The following is a 21,471-nucleotide window of genomic DNA, read 5'->3' as shown; positions in this document are numbered from 1 at the left end:
TATAAAATTCTAAAAAAGCAAGACCTATCTTTAGAAAAATTATATTTTTAAACGTTATTACTTCAGAATACGTTCGATATTAAATTTTTATTAAAATAAAAACAAATACATAGAAAGTACATTAATTGTTTTCGAAAATTTTGAAAAACAAAAACATGAGTTGCGTTATTATCTAGGACACATGGCATGGCGACCTCCGTCCACAGGAAGGCTGATACCGGTACTAAAGCTGGCCTCTTCGCTGGCCAAGAAGGCTATGGCGGCTGCTACTTCCTTGACCTCTCCGGGTCGTCCCAGAGCATGGGTCACCTTGGCATGCTCCAGAAACTTGGAGTAGGCTTCGTCGTTCAAGCCGCCACGACGCTGCAGCTCGGTAATAATCACACCGGGATTCACAGAGTTTACCCGGACACCCTTGGGAGCCAGTTCAAGGGCAACGCACCGTGTGAACTGGTCCACGGCGGCTTTCGAGACGTTGTAGGCCAAGACACCGGGAAAAGAGCGAATGCCATTCACGCTGGACACGTTGACAATGTTGCCCTTGGTCTTCACCAGTTCCGGGGTGACCAGCATCGTCAACTGGTAGATGGCTCGAACATTGGTGTTCATTAGACGATCGTACTGCTCCAGACTGGTATTTTCAATGGTGCCCAGCTCCAGAATTCCAGCATTGTTGACCAGCACATCGATCCGGCCGTACTTCTTCAGAGTTTCAGTCACAATGCCTGCGACATCCGACTCCTTGTTCATATCGGCGGCTACCTGGAGGGCAGGAGCTCCTCCTGCTGCCACAATCTGATCCGCTGTCTCCTTGAGCTTGTCGACATTTCGGCCCACAATCGTCAAAAGACCTCCAAGTTTGGCCAGAAGGACAGCCGTGCCCGCTCCGATACCAGAACTGGCACCCGTCACAATAACAACTTTATCTTTGAAACTAGGCATACTTGCTGGATTCCGTGTGATGCGATCAAGAGTGGCTATGATAATGGCAATGACATTGGAGACCCCACAAGTCAACAAGTGTTTGGGGGGAGCAAGTCGATTATACTATCGATAAAGAGCTAAACTTTAAAAGCTAAATACTTTTATTTCTAGCAGTTGCGAAATTCAAACTAGTTGGAGTCGTGCTTTTGGTGTTAATTAAAATTAATTTATCTTTTTGTTTGGGTGGCTATCAAGATGCTGATATGAATATTATTATTAAATTTTGATTTACTATTTGGTTTCTATTATCTATTTGATTTAAGCCTATTTAGATAGAACATATATTTTTAGATCTATTAGTTTTCAGATTCCACCCCAAATTAAACTTTTATTATTAATTATTTCTATATATTTATTTCCTGTTTGATTCCGCTTGTTTTCTAAAATTCTTCATATGCTCCAATGAATTTCCTGCCTCAAGGTCCCAAACTATCGTGGGCACATGGCATGGCGACCTCCGTCCACGGGCAAGCTCACTCCCGTACTAAAGCTGGCAGCATCGCTGGCCAGGAAGGCAATGGCTGCAGCCACTTCCTGTACATCTCCAGGACGACCCAGAGCATGGGTTACCTTGCAGTGCGCCAAGAACTTGGCATACGCCTCCTCATCCATACCACCACGCTTGTGGATCTCGGTGACAATCACTCCCGGATTGACGGCATTAACGCGAACACCTTTGGAAGCCAGTTCCAAGGCCACGCAGGCTGTAAACTGATCCACCGCTGCCTTGGAGACATTGTAGGCTAGGACTCCTGGAAAAGCTCTTAGTCCGCAGACGCTGGAGACATTGACGATGTTTCCCTTTGTTTTGATCAACTCCGGAGTGGCCAGCATAGTTAGCTGGTACAAGGAGCGCACATTTGTGTTGATCAGACGGTCGAACTGCTCCAAGCTGGTGTTCTCAATAGAGCCAGTCTCCAAAATACCCGCATTGTTGATGAGCACATCGATGCGTCCGTATTTGGCTAAAGTGGCGGTCACTATCTGCTCTACGTCCGCCTCCTTGGTCATGTCAGCTTGAAGCTCTAGAGCAGGTGCTCCACCGACCGCCACAATCTTGGCAGCCGTCTCCTTGAGTTTCTCCACATTGCGTCCCACAACGACCAAAAGTCCGCCCAGACTGGCCAAATGAACAGCTGCCCCGGCGCCAATTCCAGAACTGGCTCCTGTCACAATAATCACTTTGTCCTTGAAAGTTGACATTTTATGAGATGATTATGTTGCTAACCAGGGCCGTCGGAAAAAAATGAATGCGAAATAGCCCTGCTCCAAAAACAGCTGATGGATAAAAAGCTATTCCAAATCAGCTGTTCTGGAAAAGCTTCCAGAGCTTACCAGCATAGTTTTGACCCGATCGTAGATGCAGTTTCGATTAATATATTTTAAATTGTTCATTATTTCAATTAGGATTCATTTCTATAAATTATATTCTTTAAAAAAATTGGATAGTAATTTTCTCGTCGAACTCCTCTAAAAGCCCTCGCCATAAAAGATTTGTATGGTCTATCCAAAATATTCTACAAAAATTAGACCCTCTAAAGACGAATTTGTTTTTTAAACTAGATGTTGTTTTATTCTCTTTTAAAAAACTTCTACGCGTCAGCACGTATGAAATAATGCCCATGTTGTTGTCCTTAAACCTCGTAGCCGTAGGATTGGATGATCTTGTTGAAGGGCTCGGCGGCCTTGGCGATGTTCTCGCGCGCCTTGACCGTCAGCTTCTTCAGCTCGCGGTTGTGCTTCAGAGTGACGCGCAGCTTGGCCTTGCGCTTGCGCTCCAGGCTCTTGATCACATCCTGGTAGTGCCATCCGACCTCGTGGGACAGACGACCGACCTGGCAGTACTTGCGGTCGGAACGCAGGGTCAGCACACGCATGGCAATGGGCACAACGACACGGCGACGCTTGTCATAGGGCGATGGGATGCCATCGAAGACACGCAGACGGGCAAGAGCAGCCTGGCCGCGCTTGGTCTTGTGTGGGATCATTCCTGAAAAGAAGGAATACATTTGTTTATAAGTTTGTGTTGTAACAGATCCATTCCGGAAAGCATTAGTTTTAAGCGTCAGTTTGGTGTTGGTTACACGGTTTCTCGTTCAAATAATGTAGGTAAGAATGTAGTAATCATCACAAAGCTCAAATAAAGTTGTTTTCTGGTTGAATAGCTTACCTAAAATAGAAAAATAAAGTAATTAGTAAGGAATTTTGGCAATAAAAGTAATTAAATAGTTGTAGCAGCAGATTTACTCAGTTTTGTTTTGTTTACATGGTTTCTCGTTCAAATAATGTAGGTAATAAGGTTTTAAAACATCATAGATTCTGCTAGGGACGACTATTCTTTCGGAGTAGATACATTACCTCGAACAGCCTTGTAGAAGATCCTGGAGGGGGCACGGAAGTGGAAAGGACCACGAGCCGGGTTGACGTTGCAACGCTTGCGCAGATAGGCCAAGAACTTAATCTTGTTTCTGTAGAAGTGACCGGAAAGGTTCAGCTCCTCGCAGCGCACCACAGCGACCTTGCCGCCCTGCAACAGGTACTTGGCGACCACGGAGGCCAGACGGCCCAGCAAATGGCCGCGACCATCAATAACAACGGTCTGCAAAAAAGAGTCATTTATTAAAAAACAGAATCCAGTTTGTGAGGTTATGTTGGCGGGAAGCGCATAAACAAATGCATGCAAAACGTTTTTTCGTCCAAATTCCTTGTATTGACGAGTATTCATTACATTTCACTCCTAACAAGCATGCTATGTAGGCGGCCCCCACACATTTTCACTAATGGCGCTGCTGTGGGCGCCTATGCACGTGTACCACAAGCAACTAACACTCAAAACAATAGGTTTTTCTGCTTTTGTTGCACATTTGAGCGCCCACACGCATAGGCCACTTAGTCCATTACACTTTGCATACATTTATTCGAGGCGCCGCACACTATTTCATCCATTTTTCGGCACTTACCCTGTTCGTTAAACCAGTCATTTTTAAGGAACCCGACGAAAAGAAGGCGGAAGTCGCGTTGACAGTTGGCAGTTGAGCACGCAGGGTTGCTTGGGATTCTTTGGCACTAGTTCAAACATTTATCGATGTTGTGCATCACTATTCTTGGTTCGTTATTGAACACTACTCCAAACCGGTCCCAAGAGAACAAAGATATTGCGTTATTTAGAGCGCTTCATTGATCTTTACAATCTTATATAAATAGTTAAAGATATACTCATCATTTACCATCCAAATATTCAATTTTTTACTTCTCTAGTGTTCTTTATGCCCCAAAGACGGATAACATAAACCAACCGGTTAAGTTGGCGATGATATCGGATAGGAAGCAGCAAGGGATGTGGCGGTTTAAAGCTAAATGTGGCGGAAAATCGCTAAGATCGCAACACTGAAAGACAATTGGAAAAAAAACTTCGGACTGCATCGACGTTGTTGCGGTGTTTACTGTCGGAAAAAGCGTAAACAAGTGCAGACCAAATGAAATTTTATTAATAAAATTACCGCAACTCGTATGAGGACTAAAAAGGACACGTCCGAGTGCTATCGACAATAAAAAGTGCTTAAAGAGACTGAGCCAAAGTTCTGAAAATCAAACGTTCTTGAAAGTGAGTGATTTTCCATAAATAAACCGATTTAATAAACACCGGAAAGTTCAAAGCAATCAAGTTTTCCGCACGTGATTAATCTGCTGGAAAAGCCATCACATAAAAGGCAAGTTTCCAGTCTAGAATTAGATTGTGCTACCGTGCTGGGTTCTCTTTTTAAATGAAGTGAGGTATTAAATTTTATAAGATAGTTCAAGTTTTTCCCCTCCTTTCCTTTTTCGCTAATTTTGAAATTGGGTCAATGTATGCGATGCCGACCGATTGGCTTGGTTTTTCAGCCATATACGTTGTTATAGTATGTTTGTTCATGTGTATGTTTATATATATATATATTTTTGGCTGCTGCCGCCGAACCAGTTGGTTGACCTTGTTTTTCGACTCTCCAAGTGCAATTGGGGCTTGACTTTTTGACAATATGTACATATGTATGTATGTGTGTAGCACTTTTCTCCGCTATAGAACGGGACTTGGTGGGATCTGGTGGTTGGGGGAATTATGATCACAGCACATTCTAGCGCTGATTTGTGTGGATATTGTTCTCTTTATCACAACCTAGCAACACAGAACTCTCCCACACTCATCACTCCTTCTTGGGGGACATTTCCGTTTTCCAGCAACAAAGGCCAGTCTCGGTTGACAGCTACGTGACTATGGATATGAAGTAGCTGGGAGGGGGTTGGGGGGGTGTAGGAAATGAGGACTTGGGGGTGGCTACCGGTTATTTTTTGTATTGATTAATTCAACTGTTTTTAATTCCGTTCAGGGGTAAACAATAAACAGCTGTTTTCGGGCTAAAGAACGTATAGTGTTGCAAAACGCCACGCCTACAGCCTGAAGATCCAAGGCACATTTTTTAGTTCCCAAATAAATAAATAAATAAAAGTTCGTATGAATAAAGTGCAATCTATAGTACAAACATTGTATTAATCGCAAGGTATATTTAAAGTCAGTAAATATTTACCTGTGGCCCCTTCTTGATTTCATCGCAATCCCTTGCAGATGTCCGACTTTTATGAGCTGCTTAATGTCGCAGCCAATGCCAGTTTTGAGGAGATCAAGTGCAACTACAAACAACTGATACTACAATGTCATCCCGACAAATTACACCAGCTAGATGACCCAAATCTGACTGGCGAGAGCACCCAGAACGGGGACTTTAATGCGATAAACGTTGCGTGGAATACGCTCAAAGATCCCATTAAGCGTAAACACTACGATGCCGAATTACTACAGTTGAAATTTCAGACCCACAGTAATATTTACGCTCATGTTCAGCTCGAAGAAATGCAACGGATCCAAGTGGAAATCGAAGACGAAGACGATGGCGATCCAGAACTGAAATCAACAGACAAAGGCCAGCCGGCGACAATGTGGAGCTATGCGTACGATTGTCGATGCGGCGGTCAGTATCTGTACGAGGGACCCGGACCCAAAGACACTGATGAGTCACCAGCCACCTCCACCTCTCCAGCACAAAGCAGCAGCAGCGAAGTGATTGTGGAGTGCAACGAGTGTTCTTTAGTGATTATTGTGAAACAGACAGGAATGGAAAAATAAAGACTGGGACTTTTCTATCAGAAGCCGAAGTTTTTACATTGTTCGTGCCAATCTATACAAGCTATTTTTATTTTTAAACAATTGTTTTAATTTTCGGTAGAACCAGAGTTTATATGAAATGAAATTGCTGTGGCATTTCGTTCAGCACAATGCCTGTGATTTAAGCTTTTCAATTAAGAGACTCTTTAAATTTTTACAGACCGTTTATTGGTTTCTTGAACCCCTCGGCTGAATGGGTCTTTTCTTATGCAAAGCATGTTGTCATCGTCATCGTTGCTGTTGTCGTTGTTGTCGTGCACTCGGCCAGCCCAGCCCCTTCTTTGTCGCCCGGTTGTGCCCAAAAATGATGTAACAAGTTGATGGTACATCATTTCGTTTGGGTATTCCTCTATCCATCCCCTCGTCCCCATTTCTCCACTCCCTACTGGGGTATTCATTTTGCATACATTTTATTTCATTTCCGCTGAGCGAAAAGACATTACCACAGACTTGATGTCTTTGGCGCGTGTGAATTGTCGGAGTTTGGCAAATTACGAGCAGTTTGGTGTTTATTTGGGGGAGTTTTTTGGGTCAAGTCTGTGTCCGGGGCCTAATGGATTGTCTAATCCATGGTTATGAAATCTCATCGGACGAAAATACTTCATTTTGGGTGTTATTATCTATAGTTTTTTAATAGTAAGTTTAATTAGATGTCATTTTTGTGGTTTTTGTGGAATAATATTTCATATCCTGTTAAGTCATCTATACATATTTAATGAGCCAACAAAATTCCCATTAAAATTATAATGCTGACTGTATAAAATATAGCTTACATAAAACTTCTGGTTAAAAATATTTCGAATATAAAAAAACTGATGTGCTTTTTTTAAGACTATTTGGCAATATTTGGAATAATTGCTCCAAAATCATGTCTATAAAAAAGATATCCGCCCGTCTAGTTCTTCAATACTTTCCAAATTCCATTTATGTATCTTTGAAATTGAAATTTCATATTTGAAAGAGTCGTCTATTGCCGTTAAGATACAAAAAACGGCGGCGGTATTTTTAAGCGCCTTAAATGTAATTATAATTACTCGAGTTCGCCCATTTTTTGTGTCGCTTTTTTTTGTTCAAATTCAATAACCCCGATGATGATGTCAGCAACTGCTGCAAAAAAACTCAGAAAGCAGAAAATGTTTATAAATGACTTTGAGAGAGTGAGTTTAAGCAAAAAAATTGGAATCCATTTGCTTAGGATGATTGCAAAGTAATTTACGGTCGATACGGCAAATTACGCATACGCCAGGCTGTTTAAATATTTTATTTTTATCAATCTCCCCAGTCCCCGACCTCCCCCCTTTATCTCGTTTCAGTGGCCGGATAAGTACGTCACTCGATTGATAATTAACGGTTGTCTAGCTTTCGTTTTCTAACCAAACACCGTCTCATACACTCTATAGTTTGTATCTGATGGTTTGTATCTGATGGTTTGTTTATATGTTTGTTTGTATCTTTGTGCATAAATGCTATTTACATAAAACGCTAGACAGGCTTGATAAACACTTGATTTCCAGCCCCAGTTCAAGTTGAATGAGAAAACAAAAGCCAGAGGAAAATGTGCGTACCTTTCTTGCAACATTTACACTGCAAGAAATATGAAGGCTACTTTACTTTAAAAAAGTTTCTTAGTTTTTATGAAAATTATAGTTTTTTTGAAGCTTTTTTAAGTGTATAATTTTCGCTGCCTGGGTCTTTTCATATCTCTTGGGCATCTCTCACTTTAATAACCTTTTGACACAGAAAATTGAAACGCTTTAGCGCATTCGGTGGCTCATTTTCCCATTCCCTCCGTCTGTCAATTGCTCCAACTTGGCCGACAGCTATTATGTTATGTTGTTGTTGCTGTTGGCTGTTGTGTGACACGCGTCCTAGCGCGATTTAAGATAACGTTAACGTACGCTCTCAGAAAGTGCAGATATATGTATATACATACAAGCCGGCCGCTCCAGCTCCATCTCCAGCTCCAACTCCAACTCTGCCCTGCCGGTTGGCACTTTCATTTTGTTTTCACTGCGCATTAAAGACGCTTGAGCAGCTTTAATTGCCCAACCAAGAGGGAGACACAAGACCAGAAGACCAGAAGACAGAAGACTGCGCAACACGCGTAGAAAGCTCAAGAAGATTCCCCCTCCGGAGCCACAACGCGCGGAAATTGCGCGGAAAATGTTTGTCATAGCCAGGCATAATGATGGCAGTGATCTAATGAAATCCGACTTTAAAGTGGAATTCCGTTAAGGAAAGGGATAAAAATAGTGGAGAATTCTAGGTCAACATGAGTCTTCAGAGACAACTAGTCTTCTGACATCCAAAGCTTTACAAGAACTGTATCTATAAGAAAACCCTAAAGTTTCTGCAATGTAATCTATCTTTCAGATATTTGTTTTTTAAAATCAAGACCTATTCTTTTAATTTTCTTCAAGCAAGAGATTATATTATATAATTCTCTGATTTTACGGCATTTATTCAGATGAGCTTGAAGATACAATGGGGCTTCAATTTCGAGAAAAAGAGTTACCGATTCGCCAGAACTAGTTGTGCCAGCTTACCACGAAGATCGTGAGTGATAGCTTGGAAGACGGGTTCGGGTTGTTTCTTTTTTTCCGGGCTCTTTCGTTTCTTTTGTGTCTTTCTCTCAATCTTAATTACACAAAAGTGCCAATTAATTGTTGATTTTTGTAAAGCTTTTTTTTCTTTCGCAACTTGTCGGCTTCCCAGGCAACACCTCGGGCCATGTTATTCTGCGGTTCTGTGGATAGCTTGCTCAAGGTGCCCGCATCTGTGGCATTATTTGTAGTATCTGTATCTGCGAATGTGTAGCCGAGTGAAAAGCAAGGTAACAAGTGGGGCAGCAACTAGAGCAGACAAACAGCATGCAGATACCACCTCCTCCCACACAAGTTTGAGATACAAGCGAGTAGAATAAATAGCGCATCTCTGTACGTCACTGACTTTCTGGAGCAGACCAAGTACGTCAGAGGTTCCTCTGACTAGTATGTAGTTTTAGTAACCAACTAAGACCTTTAATAATAATCGAATTTAATATTACCCTTTTAGGTATCGAAGGTGCGTATTCCACGCTCCACCACTTCGTCATCCTGGCCGGGAGTAGCTGCCTCACAATTGATCGAAACAGCCAGGAACAGCAGCTACAGCCATACCAGAAGACTGAAACACCGCTTCCGTCCAGCCGGCCCAGCAAGGTAGTCGAGGGGAAGATGGCCAGCAACGGGGAGATCTGGCTGCAGTGGTTCTCGTGCTGTTTCCAGCAGCAGCGCTCTCCCTCCCGCCGCCCACACCAACGCCTGCGCATCGACCGGTCCATGATCGGCAATCCCACGAACTTTGTCCACACGGGCCATATTGGATCCGCGGACGTGGAGCTGTCGGCGAACCGCCTCAACGCGATCTCAACCCAGATGCAGGGCAAGGGCGGCTACGAGGCAAACTCGATACATTCGCTTCATGTGAGTAGACATTGTGTTTCCTCAAGTGTCTTAATCACCAAAGAGTCCCAAACATGTTGTTCTTTCAGCTTTTATCAAAACTAGAATATTCAAATTCCTAAAAGTATTAAAAAAGATGATAAAATTGGGACTTGAGTTTGAAGTTCAAGAATGTGTACTGTATGGAATCTTTGGGGTTCTTGATCTGTTGAGTCATGTGTTTTGTTTGGCTTCTTGTTTGGCGGCTTTCTTAACGTGCGAATCACGTCTTCGTGATTCGATTGTTGCAATCCAAGAGCCTTTTGGACATTTAGCACCTACCTAGATAATGGATCTTGAGTGGCAGAGATCAGGGTTGGGGCTAAACTACAAGAAGTCAATGTGAAAGTACAGTTCAGCGAGTGGCTTAAAGACTTTAGCTTGAAGAAGTATCATATTACATATATTCCAGATTTTTCAATAAATTATAAACAAGGCACAGCTTAACCCAAATCCCAGAGCTTATTTCCCATCAAATGTCATAAAACACACCCATTTCGGGGCCAAATTCAATTAATATATCTCGCCTCCCCCGCAAAACCGAGAGTCGGTCGGTCGGTCGGTGTGCATGCCAAACAATCGTTTACTTGGACCCCGCTGCCTGATAACGTGCCCCGCCCTCGATGATCCGATCCCTCCTGCTCTCCGCCCCTGTCGCCGATAGACTTAGTAGTTAATTGAGACAACGGAGCTGAAGAGCGGTGTACTGGCCACGGTCTAGTACGTCGCTTAAACGGTTGACAAGCAATCCTCGACTCATGTTTCTTTTTTTTTCATTTGCAGGCCTGCTGATGGAAGACTACCCCAGCCACCTCGCAATACCAGCTATAAAATGCATTTCGTGCAAAAAAAAAAGTGGAGTGAAGCAGCAGAAGCAGAGAAACACATTCTTTGTGGCGTGTTATCAGGAAAATGGAGGAAGGTGCTGACAGTGTCCGGACAACCCGGAGCACGGACCCCGGACTACGAACCACGGAGAGAACAAAGTCAGAAAGCAATTTTAATAAATAGGTTCCAGAATGCGCACAGACTAACCGACAACGGATTTCATTCCCGCTAAGATCGATGGAACCCTTAACCCTCAGCCGCCAACTGCCAAGGTGTTGTTTGCGAGTATTAGCTATATGAAAAATCGCAAAATAACAGTGCCAAGCGACTAAAATCAATCAATATGGAAGCACAATACAATAACGAAAGTATACAGAGTCATTTTTTTGGATGTACTTAATGCCAAAAATCAGGATGGAACTATATATTTGCCGGTTCTAGTTCCTACCCAATAAAAAAAATACGAAAAACGAAAAACATTTCCATAATCGCATTTTGGAGTGCATACAACAATAACATGATGTATAGTATGTGCCCATGAAAACTGCCTTATAATCAGTTGCGCAACCAACAACAATTATAGTCTGATCCATGATATTTGGCTTAAGTGGTGCAACTACCGAATCTTTTTTTAAATGTAGCTGATCTAGCATTTACACAACGTTATGGACTAAATACGGAAAGTGTCGCACAATCATATTTAACGCACAAATCACTATATTTAGTATATCTTCCCAACTCGAATAATTGAATAATTGTTAGCCTCATAGCAGGACTAGATCCCGAGCAGACTGGATTATTTGGTTTTTAGGCAGGACGACAATGCAAGTATAAGCCCAAGCGTACCTTTGTAGTATCCCACATCAAAAATCGAAAGTATATATATTTGTAAAATCAAATGCTGTTGTAGATAACAGAGGAAAGAGTTTAACAAATGCGTTGGGTTTTAAGCATATAGACTAATTGTATAAACAAAATATTTAAGCAATAATTTATGGAAAAATATATATATATTTAAAAGCAACAACCCGTGAATATTTCGTGTTTTATTATGGCGAACATCGGCGGGCACTCTGGACTTTATCTTTCTCCGGCGCGGTTCAACGGGCAGCTAATTGCACATTTCGGGTGCTCCTGTTGGCCGCTTAAATCGACCACGATAAAGTGGGCCATTTGCGGGGGGATTTTATGGCCAATAAACTATGCATCTTTGGATATTGACCCTCAGGAGCTCTGGACACAACCGAGCCTCCAACTATGTTGAGGTACGCCTGCCGGAAATGTCCATAAATGCCGAAGAGAGACTGTGATATCTTTGCCAGTAGTCATCCGATTCTTGAGCGGAATATTTTAAAAGATTTGTAGATCGATTCTCCACAAATCTGCATCAAAATCTAGGAACAAAATTTTTTTCAGATTTTTTTTTAAATTTTCTGGGACATCCCCTTCAAAAATGGGGAAATTGCATGGAAGGACATTAGGGCCCACTGCGAAGGCCATATCTTTGGCAGTAGTCATCCGATTCTTAAGCGGAATGTTTTAAAAGATTTGTAGATCGATTCTCCACAAATCTGCATCAAAATCTAGGAACAAAATTTTTTTCAGATTTTTTGTCAAATTTTCTGGGACATCCCCTTCAAAAATGGGGAAATTGCATGGAAGGACTCCACGGCCCACTGCGAAGGCCATATCTTTGGCAGTAGTCATCCGATTCTTAAGCGGAATGTTTTAAAAGATTTGTAGATCGATTCTCCACAAATCTGCATCAAAATCTAGGAACAAAATATTTTTCAGATTTTTTTTTAAATTTTCTGGGACATCCCCTTCAAAAATGGGGAAATTGCATGGAAGGACATTAGGGCCCACTGCGAAGGCCATATCTTTGGCAGTAGTCATCCGATTCTTAAGCGGAATGTTTTAAAAGATTTGTAGATCGATTCTCCACAAATCTGCATCAAAATCTAGGAACATTATATTTTTCAGATTTTTTTTTAAATTTTCTGGGACATCCCCTTCAAAAATGGGGAAATTGCATGGAAGGACATTAGGGCCCACTGCGAAGGCCATATCTTTGGCAGTAGTCATCCGATTCTTAAGCGGAATGTTTTAAAAGATTTGTAGATCGATTCTCCACAAATCTGCATTAAAATATAGGAAAAAAATATTTTTCAGATTTTTTGTCAAATTTTCTGGGACATCCCCTTCAAAAATGGGGAAATTGCATGGAAGGACTCCACGGCCCACTGCGAAGGCCATATCTTTGGCAGTAGTCATCCGATTCTTAAGCGGAATGTTTTAAAAGATTTGTAGATCGATTCTCCACAAATCTGCATCAAAATCTAGGAACAAAATATTTTTCAGATTTTTTTTTAAATTTTCTGGGACATCCCCTTCAAAAATGGGGAAATTGCATGGAAGGACATTAGGGCCCACTGCGAAGGCCATATCTTTGGCAGTAGTCATCCGATTCTTAAGCGGAATGTTTTAAAAGATTTGTAGATCGATTCTCCACAAATCTGCATCAAAATCTAGGAACATAATATTTTTCATATTTTTTGTCAAATTTTCTGGGACATCCCCTTCAAAAATGGGGAAATTGCATGGAAGGACATTAGGGCCCACTGCGAAGGCCATATCTTTGGCAGTAGTCATCCGATTCTTGAGCGGAATGTTTTAAAAGATTTGTAGATCGATTCTCCACAAATCTGCACTAAAATCCAGGAACAAAATATTTATCAGATTTTTTGTCAAATTTTCTGGGACATCCCCTTTAACAATGGGGAAAATGCAAGGAAGGCCTCTATAGCCCACTGCGCAGGCCATAACTTGGCTAATACTCATCCGATTCTTGAGGGGCATACCTTAAACAAATTGTGGAGTGATTCTGCATCAATTTACAAAAAATGAGCCATAAATGAATTTGAAATCTTATTTTATTGGGCGATGTAATGAAATAGTTAAAACAATACATGGATCCTAATCGTCATTGTCACTTCCTGACCCGCTGCCGGAACCACTTCCACTGCCACTACCGCTTCCACTGCCACTGCCAGATTTGCTGCTGGCGCTTTTGCGGCTTCCTTCGCGATCACTACCACTGGCAGCTCCTCCGCCGCTCTTGCCACTCTTTCCGCTCTTGACACTTCCAACATCTGATTCGCTGTCGGAATCGCGAAGAGCCTTGCTGGCCTTTGCCTTGTCCCTCACCTTTTTGCTTCGACGTCCTTCGAAGTCAGAGCCCTCGTCTTCATCAGACGAATAAATTGTGGATGCCTTCACCTCCGCTTGCGGTCCACCCGCGTTTTTCTTGTACCGGTTCTTAATGGCACTCAAACTAATAGCATTCTCATCGTCGCTACCATCATCGTGCTGATATGAGGAGGTTCCGCCACCAATAAGCGGTTCACTAGCTCCTGCCTTTTTCTTTTTAGGTGCAGCCTTGTGCTGATTCCGCATAGCTTGACGAAGCTTAGCCTCCTCCTCTTTCAACTGGCTGTATCGATCCGTGGTCGGATCCTTGCCCACCTGCGTAAGGATCTTAATACCGCTGGTCTTGCTGGAACGATCCGCCAGCGACATGGTCATCTTCTTGTGAGTGAACGACTCCGTGGAGTGCGGACGGAATGTCAGCTTAGTCCTGAAAACAGACTGGCCCTGCAGACCAGTACCCTGGCGAATAAACAAATGATTGTGGTCACCCAGCAATGGCTGTCTGTAAGCATCGAATATCTCGTTTCCCAGATGAAGAGACATGCTGCCATCCGACCATCGAACGAATCTTGCATTGGACTCGCGCACCATCTCGCCCTTGTTGTTCATAAACTCTCGCCATCGAATCGTGTTGCTCACTTTGAGCTTAATGCGCTGTCTACCCTCCTCGTCCATGGTTTCCTCTTCGTCGATTTCATCCTCATAGGTCTCGGGATCGAAGGGATGCGTGACCACAGACAAGAAATTCGGTAGTTTGATGAAGTGTTGCTCTTTACCAAGGTCGGCTGAAATTCGCGGTATCTCTACATCGATTCTGGTTTCAGGCAGAGGTTCGGGCTCGTCTTCCTTCGGTGGGGGCTCTGTCTGGACTTCAGCTCTGTCCCGAGAACGGGATCTGGACCTTGAACGGGAGCGACTCATTGAACGACTACGCGATCGGGACCTGCTGAGGCTGCGACTCTTTGAACGCGCTGGGGATTTACTGGCCGCCGCTTGGGCTTCTTCTTCATCGTCACTGATATCATCAGCATCGCCAAAAATATCTGCAGCTGCGGGCGCAGCCTTCTTCTTCTGAAAAATTTTAGGAAATGACTACAAAGTTTTGTTAAAAATTAGTAGTCTCACCTCATCGACCTCACTCTCACTGTCCGAATCGATTAATCGCGACTTCTTCGCTTTGGTTGGAGACTCCTCCATGTCGCTATCACTTCCACTCTTCCGTTTTTCTTGGTCGGAACCACCTGAGCGTTGCACCTTCTTTTTAGGAACACCTATATCACTACCAGAACCAGAACCACTTTGACTCCGGCTGCGACTACGGTTCGATGTTGGCGACCCAGTCTTCGAGCGAGACCTCGAGGCACGACTTCCACTTTTATGACTACCGCTCCTGTGGCTGCCGCTTCTGTGGCTCCCACCCTTGCGGCTGCCACTTCTGCTCCTACTGCGACTCCTGCTCTTGCTCTTTGAGTTGGCACGTTCATCGTCAATCTGAAGGTTGGGTGAATTTGAACGGGATTCTTCTTTACCACTGCGACTGCGAGATCGGGAACGAGACTTGGCGCTTTGAGCCGAGCCGGATCTGTGGCTTTGGGGAGATCCAGATTTCTGGCTATGTTGAGATCCAGATCTGCGGCTATGGGGCGTTCCCGATCTACGACTCTGATGCGAGCCCGAACGTTTGCTGTGAGCAGATCCTGACCTTGCACTGCGTGGCGAACCAGATCCCGAGCGAGATCTTGACGACCGGGAACCAGAACGTGAGCGATCGCTTCCGCTACCAGACTTTTGGCTAGTAGGGGATCTAAGACAGGCAATATAAAATGTTAAGTTGTAAACTGATTGGCATCCAGTTATAAGCTCACCCGGGTGCACTCCCTCCTTGCGGTGTGCCACTGCGGCTGCGGCTCCCACTGCGACTTGATCCGGATGAACCTGGAAGCCAGCATAATTGAAATATTACAGATCCATGGACAAAGGAATTAACTCACCACTTTCGTCGTCTGATGTTGGATCACCCATTTTTTAAAACGATATGGAAAAATTGCAAATAGAAAAACCGGGTAATAAAATTGAGTTTGGGAGGTACAAGTACGTTCAGACAATTCGATTAATATCAAGAGACGGAGAGCTGCGATTTTTGTATCGCTTCTAGCGCTGCCAGCAATCGATATATTGTAAACAACTATTTTAACCTGCAATACACCAATTCAACACATATATGATAGCGAAAAAACTTAAAATTAGAAATAAATGTATATGAAAAAAGCATAGAATAATTTAGAAACCAAAGGAATGGACAAAGTTCAGTTGTTGGACTATCGATAACATTACTGCATCGATAAGCCCATTTTACATCCCTAGGTCTTGTGTGTTTGTATTCGTGACAGCCTCAAAGTTTTTTGCGGAACATTTTTTGTGTACAATTTAAAGCCATTTCGGGCGCTAAATAATTGTCTATTGCCTTGCGATAGAGCAACGTAAACGGCCGGCTTTACCATACCCGAATGCATTTGCGAGTGGGAAGCGTAAAAGACGCGTTAATCGGTCAGCGAATTTTGCCCAATTCGCTAGTTCGGGTGAAATTTCAATGAACTGAGAAAACAAAGACAGAGACACACATAGACACGCACACACAGACATAGTGCTTGTGCAGCAGTGGAGAAATAAGAAGAAGCAGACAACAGCGCAATAGCGAGCAATTATTTACTTACAAATAAAATACAAAAGGAAAACCCAACGGAAAAACAATATTCATTGGCGCTTTGGACAGTGTTTGACATTTGCATAAGTGTGGCATTGATAGTGGAAGTGAAAAACGCGGCGCAGAAAACTTTTCGCCTCCGCCAGGCATCAACATCCTTCGGAACTCCCTCTCTCTTTAGTTCGCCGTCTCACTCACGTTCTCCCAAAGAGCACGCTGCATACAGACGAGGCATATACTTATATATATACCTATATCATTTATTTAGGAACGATACGGCGCGGAAAAGTACTAACCTCCGTTCCCGCTACCGTTCCCGTAAACGTTCCCGCTCCCCACTTTCCAGTGAGTGAGTGCGAGCGAACGCGCAAATTGGAATAGCAGGACTCCATTGCCGCTACTCCTCCGCCTTGGAATGTTAAATGCGGTGAGAAAGATCCGATCAGTGTATGTTGTTGTTGCTGGAAATCGATTGGAAGCGAGTGGAAAAGGAAGAGCGTCAACCGTGGAAGTGGCAGTGCAAGAAGCGGCAGTATCATCTAACGTTAATTTAGGTAAATAAATAGTGTAAGCAAGCTTTTTCATGTGTCCAAGGTTGTATTGTTATAAAGTTTCCGTTCGCCAGTTGTGGTCTCTATGGGTTTTTGTTGTAAATGGCTAGCCAGTGTTGGAAAGCGTCCATCGGGTCAGCTGATAAAGTTACATGCGCAGGCCAGGTAAACCAGCAGCAACCATAAGATTGGCCGACCAAATCCTAGTTTAAATTAAGCAATTCCGTATATGGTAACTGGTTTTCAGAGGACATAATGTTTGAGGTAATTTTGGTTTTGAAGGAAGGGATTGGAATTGGCCCTTAATACCCTTTCCACGGTTCCAGAAAAATACATAAAACTGTTATTCTGTGGAGCCAATGGAGTTTCCATTGCTGAATAGGGATATGTCGCGAAATCTTAAATTCCTAAATAATCCAATACAATAAACAAGATTATAGCGCAAACTCCAAACTCAAATATTTTGTCTTACCAAGCAATATTTACTGTACTCCATTTTTTTGCACCTTGTCCTCTGAGCACAACTACCTGCATAATTGATCGTGAGGCAAGTGCAGCCGCATCTCGTGTCCTTTTACAGTTGCCCTCTCTCCCGTTCGCCCCTCTACCATCCTCATATCCTGCTGCCAGTCATTCTGGTTTCGCACCCACACCATCTTATCCGCAATATAAATTATGTATATATGTGTGTGTATGAGAGTAGCCCATACCAAAGAGGAACGAAAATAATTGCCGAAGCCTTTCTGTCTCTGCCTCTTGCTTTTGCTTGGTCTGGTCGGTCTCTTCGACGACCGTCTCCACTTCCACCTCCACCTTTACCTGCTCCTTCACCTCCACATCCCCACCTTCGTTTTCAGCATTGTTTGGTGCTGCCCGAATTCGCCAATCTACAGCTGATGCGGCGGCGGCGGTGGCCATTACATGGAATCAAACAGTACTACGGAACGAGTACGATATTTATTCTTTATCTGATGGCATTTGATTAAATTGCATTAAGAATTTATTTCAGATGCATTTAGGTCACTTACCTACATGTCAAGGCTATCTGCAGAATAAACCATGTCCCGCTGAAAAGAAAATATTTTAAAAATATTTTTCAATAAGACCTGAGCTCCTTAGACCTGAACCTGAACCCGATTTCTAAACAATGCCTATTGGAAGCTATTTATGCTTATTGCGACTTATTCAAGGAATACTAGATTACAGAAAACAAGACCCTTTGGGTTTATTTGTTTATTTGCCCAACACGCATATGGCGCTTTGGTGTGCGGGAAGTTGATTTGTTATCTCGATCGGTCTGCCCCCCACCATTAACTCACGTTGCACAGAAACTATAGTTTGCTGGTAAACATGTTGCCTGATTCAGATTACTTTTGAGCTTCCTCATCTATCTAATTTTAATTAATTAAGCCTCTTAATTAAAACGTATACTTTTACAGATTATGGCGAATTTAAATTTTCAACAACCCCCGAGAAGTATAACGAACGCAGCGTTAGCTGGAAGGACGACAGGAGGATTCGGTGGTAGCTCCCTGGCTGGCCATGTAACGCCCACGTCGGGCATGTTCCAAACCGGTAAGCATATTCATTTCCTGTAATTTCCCCTGGAGCTTCCTACTTATAATCGAGTGTCGTGTAGACTTTGCCAACTCGTATCCAGGAGCAGCGAATTACGGACAGGCGCCGCAGCAGCAGCAACAACAGCAGCAGCCGCCGCAGCTATCGCCTAACCGAAATGCGCAACTCTCCGTCGGAGGACCCGCCATCTCGAGCGGCAACCGCAACGCCAACCTCTTCGGTCAGCGGCAGTTTTTGGAGCGGCGTGCCATGCAGGGATTGGGCACTGGCCCCATGGTGAGAAGCATTCAAAGCCCAAGAGTCGCAACTTCTTCAAGCTATCTGCGAAATCTGATTCAAGAGGATCTTAAATTTCTGAAATGCTTAACTACCTATATAGAACTTGTCAAACACTTCCTTTCCTAGTACATACTTAAATATATATTTCAATATTACTTTTTTTTTAATTGACTCGCAGAAGCATTGGACAAGTTGCGATTGCACTTACCCAGCTTGTTGACACAGATCCTCTAAATATATCAATTTCTTTCCACAGTCGAACATGGGAAACTTCATGCAGACGGGTCGCGGCGGCTACGGAACGGGCGGCGGCGGTGGTGGTCCTTTGAATAACTTCCACGTGTTTGGCGGCGGTGGCGGAGGCGATGCCTCCACGCCGGCTCTGCTTGATCCCACGGAATTCCCCTCGCTAACGAACGCGCGCGGCCAGAACGACCAGACACTGCCCCAATCGAATCCGCTCCAGCCGCCGGGCAGCAAACCCTATGGTAATTTCTTTACCTCTTGTGAGTTCAAATCAAAAATCCACTTCTTTATTTATTTCTGTTTACGATTACGATATTGCCTAAAGAGTTGTGTGGTGTCTTGTGATTAATCTCTACGTATGGGCCCACATAGTTATGCTACGAAAGTCTTTGTCATTAATCTTGGCTAGTGGTGATGGTAGAATAAAGTGAGATCTCGAATAGAAATCCCAAAATGTATTGGAAATATTGTTTAATCTTTCGAGTACTTACTGCCTTATAGATTTATGCGTTTCCTCCAAAATTATGCGTATTCCATTCCTTTCCTATTCTCATTACTGTGGCGGTCTTCCTTCCATTTTAGTTGGCATGGTGAAACAGCCGACGTCAGAACAATCGGAGTTCACGATGTCCAACGAGGACTTCCCTGCGTTACCGGGCACCCAGAACTCGGACGGCACAACGAACGCGGTGGGGAGTAGTGGTTCAGCGGGAAGCGCCGGCAGTGGAGCAGTCGGATCCAGCGGTTCAGGAACCAACACAGAAAATCACCTGGACGGCACGGAAAAAGCGATGAATTCAATTGTGGTCAGCGGATCGGCGAGCGGTAGCGGTAGCGGCACCAGTGTCGGCGTTGTAGGCGGCAATGGTCTGGGCGCCGTTGGCAGTGGCCTTGGCGGCCTTGTGGTCGTAGGCAGTGGCAGTGGAGCGGGTAGCGGTTCAAGTGGCGGCAGCGCAGCCAGTGGTGTCGCCAGTGGATCGCATGTTGGATCCAGCGTTGCCATCAACAGTGTTCCCAACAGCAACGCGATGATGGGCGTGGGCGGCGGCCTTGGCAGCGGAAGTGGGGGATCCTCCGGCGGCGGTGCGGTCGAGCATCTGAACGATAATTCCAGCAACGATAAACTTGTGAAGAGCGGCGTGCAAACTTCGCCAGATGGTGAGTCTACCGATAAGGTTTTTTTGCCAATGACGCATTAAAAAAGCCGAAATTCCCAAGGGTTTCCGGTTAAAATAACTAACATTAGAATATAATAGTTATGATTGTTAAAGATTTGAACGATTTCTTGTATATTCTACAGGCAAGGTCACAAACATCCCAGCGACCATGGTGAACAACCAGTTCGGCATGGTGGGCCTGCTGACGTTCATCCGGGCTGCCGAAACGGATCCCAACCTGGTGACACTCTCTCTGGGCACGGATCTCACGGGACTGGGCCTTAATCTGAACTCGCAAGAGAGCTTGCATACAACATTCGCTGGACCGTTCGTGGAACAGCCCTGCAGGTAAGGACTCCTAAACCTTAAGATAAGTTAGTTAGTTGCTTTCTCAGATAATTAGCTCATTTATTATATATTTGTGAATATAAATAGGAGTGGATAGATAAGACAATTATCGCTTTAAATGCGTAAATATTGTATCAGTGATAAGAAATTATCACCCCTTAATTATACTTAATTAAATTATCGCAGTTAAGATATTGACTTTTAAAAATATGTACCGATTTTGAAAGTATAGAGATATATCCTAATACTAATATGATAATTTTCTTGTTTATTTTTTTTTTAGAGCACAAGACGTTGAGTTTAACGTGCCACCCGAATATCTGATTAACTTTGCGATAAGAGACAAACTTACTGCGCCGGTACTGAAAAAACTGCAAGAGGATCTTCTCTTCTTCCTCTTCTATACAAACATCGGCGATATCATGCAGTTAATGGCAGCTGCTGAATTGTAAGTGCTTTCCCCATAAAATATATTGTATTACTTACTAAGAAGTCGTCTCGTCTCCAGGCATAGTCGCGAATGGCGGTATCATGTGGAAGAGAAAATATGGATAACTCGAATTCCTGGCATTAATCAATATGAAAAAAATGGTACAAAAGAGCGCGGCACTTTCTACTACTTTGATGCGCAAAGTTGGAAACGTTTGTCCAAGGTTTTCCAAATAGATGCCGAGAAATTAGATAAATGTCCCAATTTAAGTGCGTATGTGAATGGACAGTCTGTATAAAATTAATAAAAATGAAAAAAATTGAAAAAGAATATGCACAACTTTTTTTTTTCTTTTTGACACTTGGGTTGAAAAGTCATCCTTAAGTATGGATGTAGTTATTAAAAGGTTTTTTTCCCAACGGCATTATAAGCATACATTTTAGTATTGCCTACTTAAGAAAAAAATGCTTAAAT

The 21,471-nt window shown here is 43.3% G+C and overlaps 7 protein-coding genes and 1 long non-coding RNA gene across 13 annotated transcripts; 3 read left to right on the top strand and 5 right to left on the bottom strand.

The window, feature by feature from the left end:
* Positions 1-68: 68 nt before the first annotated feature.
* Positions 69-1,006, bottom strand: LOC108118587 (3-oxoacyl-[acyl-carrier-protein] reductase FabG). Its single transcript, XM_017231348.3, has one exon. It carries the CDS (start codon positions 940-942, stop codon positions 169-171), a length of 774 nt encoding a protein of 257 aa, XP_017086837.1. The 5' UTR covers positions 943-1,006; the 3' UTR covers positions 69-168.
* A 322-nt stretch (positions 1,007-1,328) lies between these two features.
* LOC108118584 (3-oxoacyl-[acyl-carrier-protein] reductase-like) lies at positions 1,329-2,205 on the bottom strand. Its single transcript, XM_017231344.3, has one exon. It carries the CDS (start codon positions 2,185-2,187, stop codon positions 1,414-1,416), a length of 774 nt encoding a protein of 257 aa, XP_017086833.2. The 5' UTR covers positions 2,188-2,205; the 3' UTR covers positions 1,329-1,413.
* A 325-nt stretch (positions 2,206-2,530) lies between these two features.
* On the bottom strand, positions 2,531-4,087 carry RpL13A (ribosomal protein L13A). Its single transcript, XM_017231345.3, has 3 exons — positions 3,945-4,087; positions 3,343-3,583; positions 2,531-2,974 (listed from the first exon to the last, which is right to left on the bottom strand). Exons 1-3 carry the CDS (start codon positions 3,963-3,965, stop codon positions 2,619-2,621), a joined length of 618 nt encoding a protein of 205 aa, XP_017086834.2. The 5' UTR covers positions 3,966-4,087; the 3' UTR covers positions 2,531-2,618.
* A 362-nt stretch (positions 4,088-4,449) lies between these two features.
* On the top strand, positions 4,450-11,521 carry Spec2 (CDC42 small effector protein Spec2). 2 transcript variants are annotated; one of them, XM_070281008.1, is made up of 3 exons: positions 4,450-4,588; positions 9,239-9,648; positions 10,450-11,521. In XM_070281008.1, exons 2-3 carry the CDS (start codon positions 9,400-9,402, stop codon positions 10,456-10,458), a joined length of 258 nt encoding a protein of 85 aa, XP_070137109.1. In that variant the 5' UTR covers positions 4,450-4,588; positions 9,239-9,399; the 3' UTR covers positions 10,459-11,521. The 2 variants fall into 2 exon arrangements, with proteins under 2 accessions (XP_070137109.1, XP_017110270.1); XM_017254781.3 differs by having other exon boundaries at positions 4,554-4,694.
* Positions 4,455-6,185, top strand: Dph4 (Diphthamide biosynthesis 4). 4 transcript variants are annotated; one of them, XM_070281007.1, is made up of 2 exons: positions 4,455-4,588; positions 5,588-6,185. In XM_070281007.1, the coding sequence occupies exon 2, from the start codon at positions 5,588-5,590 to the stop codon at positions 6,143-6,145; it is 558 nt and encodes a 185-aa protein (XP_070137108.1). In that variant the 5' UTR covers positions 4,455-4,588; the 3' UTR covers positions 6,146-6,185. The 4 variants fall into 4 exon arrangements, with proteins under 4 accessions (XP_070137108.1, XP_017110267.2, XP_017110269.2 ...); XM_017254778.3 differs by having other exon boundaries at positions 4,566-4,694; XM_017254780.3 differs by lacking the exon at positions 4,455-4,588 and adding an exon at positions 5,346-5,533 and having other exon boundaries at positions 5,588-6,184.
* Positions 11,522-13,409: 1,888 nt separating the features above from the next.
* Atu (Another transcription unit) lies at positions 13,410-15,883 on the bottom strand. The gene is made up of 4 exons (XM_017254774.3): positions 15,696-15,883; positions 15,570-15,639; positions 14,830-15,508; positions 13,410-14,775 (listed from the first exon to the last, which is right to left on the bottom strand). Exons 1-4 carry the CDS (start codon positions 15,724-15,726, stop codon positions 13,471-13,473), a joined length of 2,085 nt encoding a protein of 694 aa, XP_017110263.2. The 5' UTR covers positions 15,727-15,883; the 3' UTR covers positions 13,410-13,470.
* Positions 15,884-16,066: 183 nt separating this feature from the next.
* On the top strand, positions 16,067-21,327 carry Rga (CCR4-NOT transcription complex subunit regena). Of its 2 annotated transcripts, XM_017254775.3 has the most exons (8): positions 16,067-16,962; positions 18,399-18,534; positions 18,599-18,813; positions 19,073-19,322; positions 19,645-20,220; positions 20,363-20,567; positions 20,851-21,015; positions 21,076-21,327. In XM_017254775.3, the coding sequence occupies exons 2-8, from the start codon at positions 18,402-18,404 to the stop codon at positions 21,293-21,295; spliced, it is 1,764 nt and encodes a 587-aa protein (XP_017110264.1). In that variant the 5' UTR covers positions 16,067-16,962; positions 18,399-18,401; the 3' UTR covers positions 21,296-21,327. The 2 variants fall into 2 exon arrangements, with proteins under 2 accessions (XP_017110264.1, XP_017110265.1); XM_017254776.3 differs by lacking the exon at positions 16,067-16,962 and having other exon boundaries at positions 19,073-19,304.
* LOC138926662 (uncharacterized) lies at positions 16,956-18,113 on the bottom strand. Its single transcript, XR_011443274.1, has 3 exons — positions 17,988-18,113; positions 17,432-17,927; positions 16,956-17,366 (listed from the first exon to the last, which is right to left on the bottom strand). It is a non-coding gene; the product is annotated as an uncharacterized lncRNA (long non-coding RNA).
* Positions 21,328-21,471: the final 144 nt, after the last annotated feature.

The sequence above is a fragment of the Drosophila bipectinata genome, chromosome 3R (assembly GCF_030179905.1).
Source record: "Drosophila bipectinata strain 14024-0381.07 chromosome 3R, DbipHiC1v2, whole genome shotgun sequence".
In the NCBI taxonomy this organism is placed as follows: Eukaryota; Metazoa; Arthropoda; class Insecta; order Diptera; family Drosophilidae; genus Drosophila; species Drosophila bipectinata.
The sequence above is the reverse complement of the archived record's forward strand: the minus strand, read 5'-3'. Positions and strand labels throughout refer to the sequence as shown.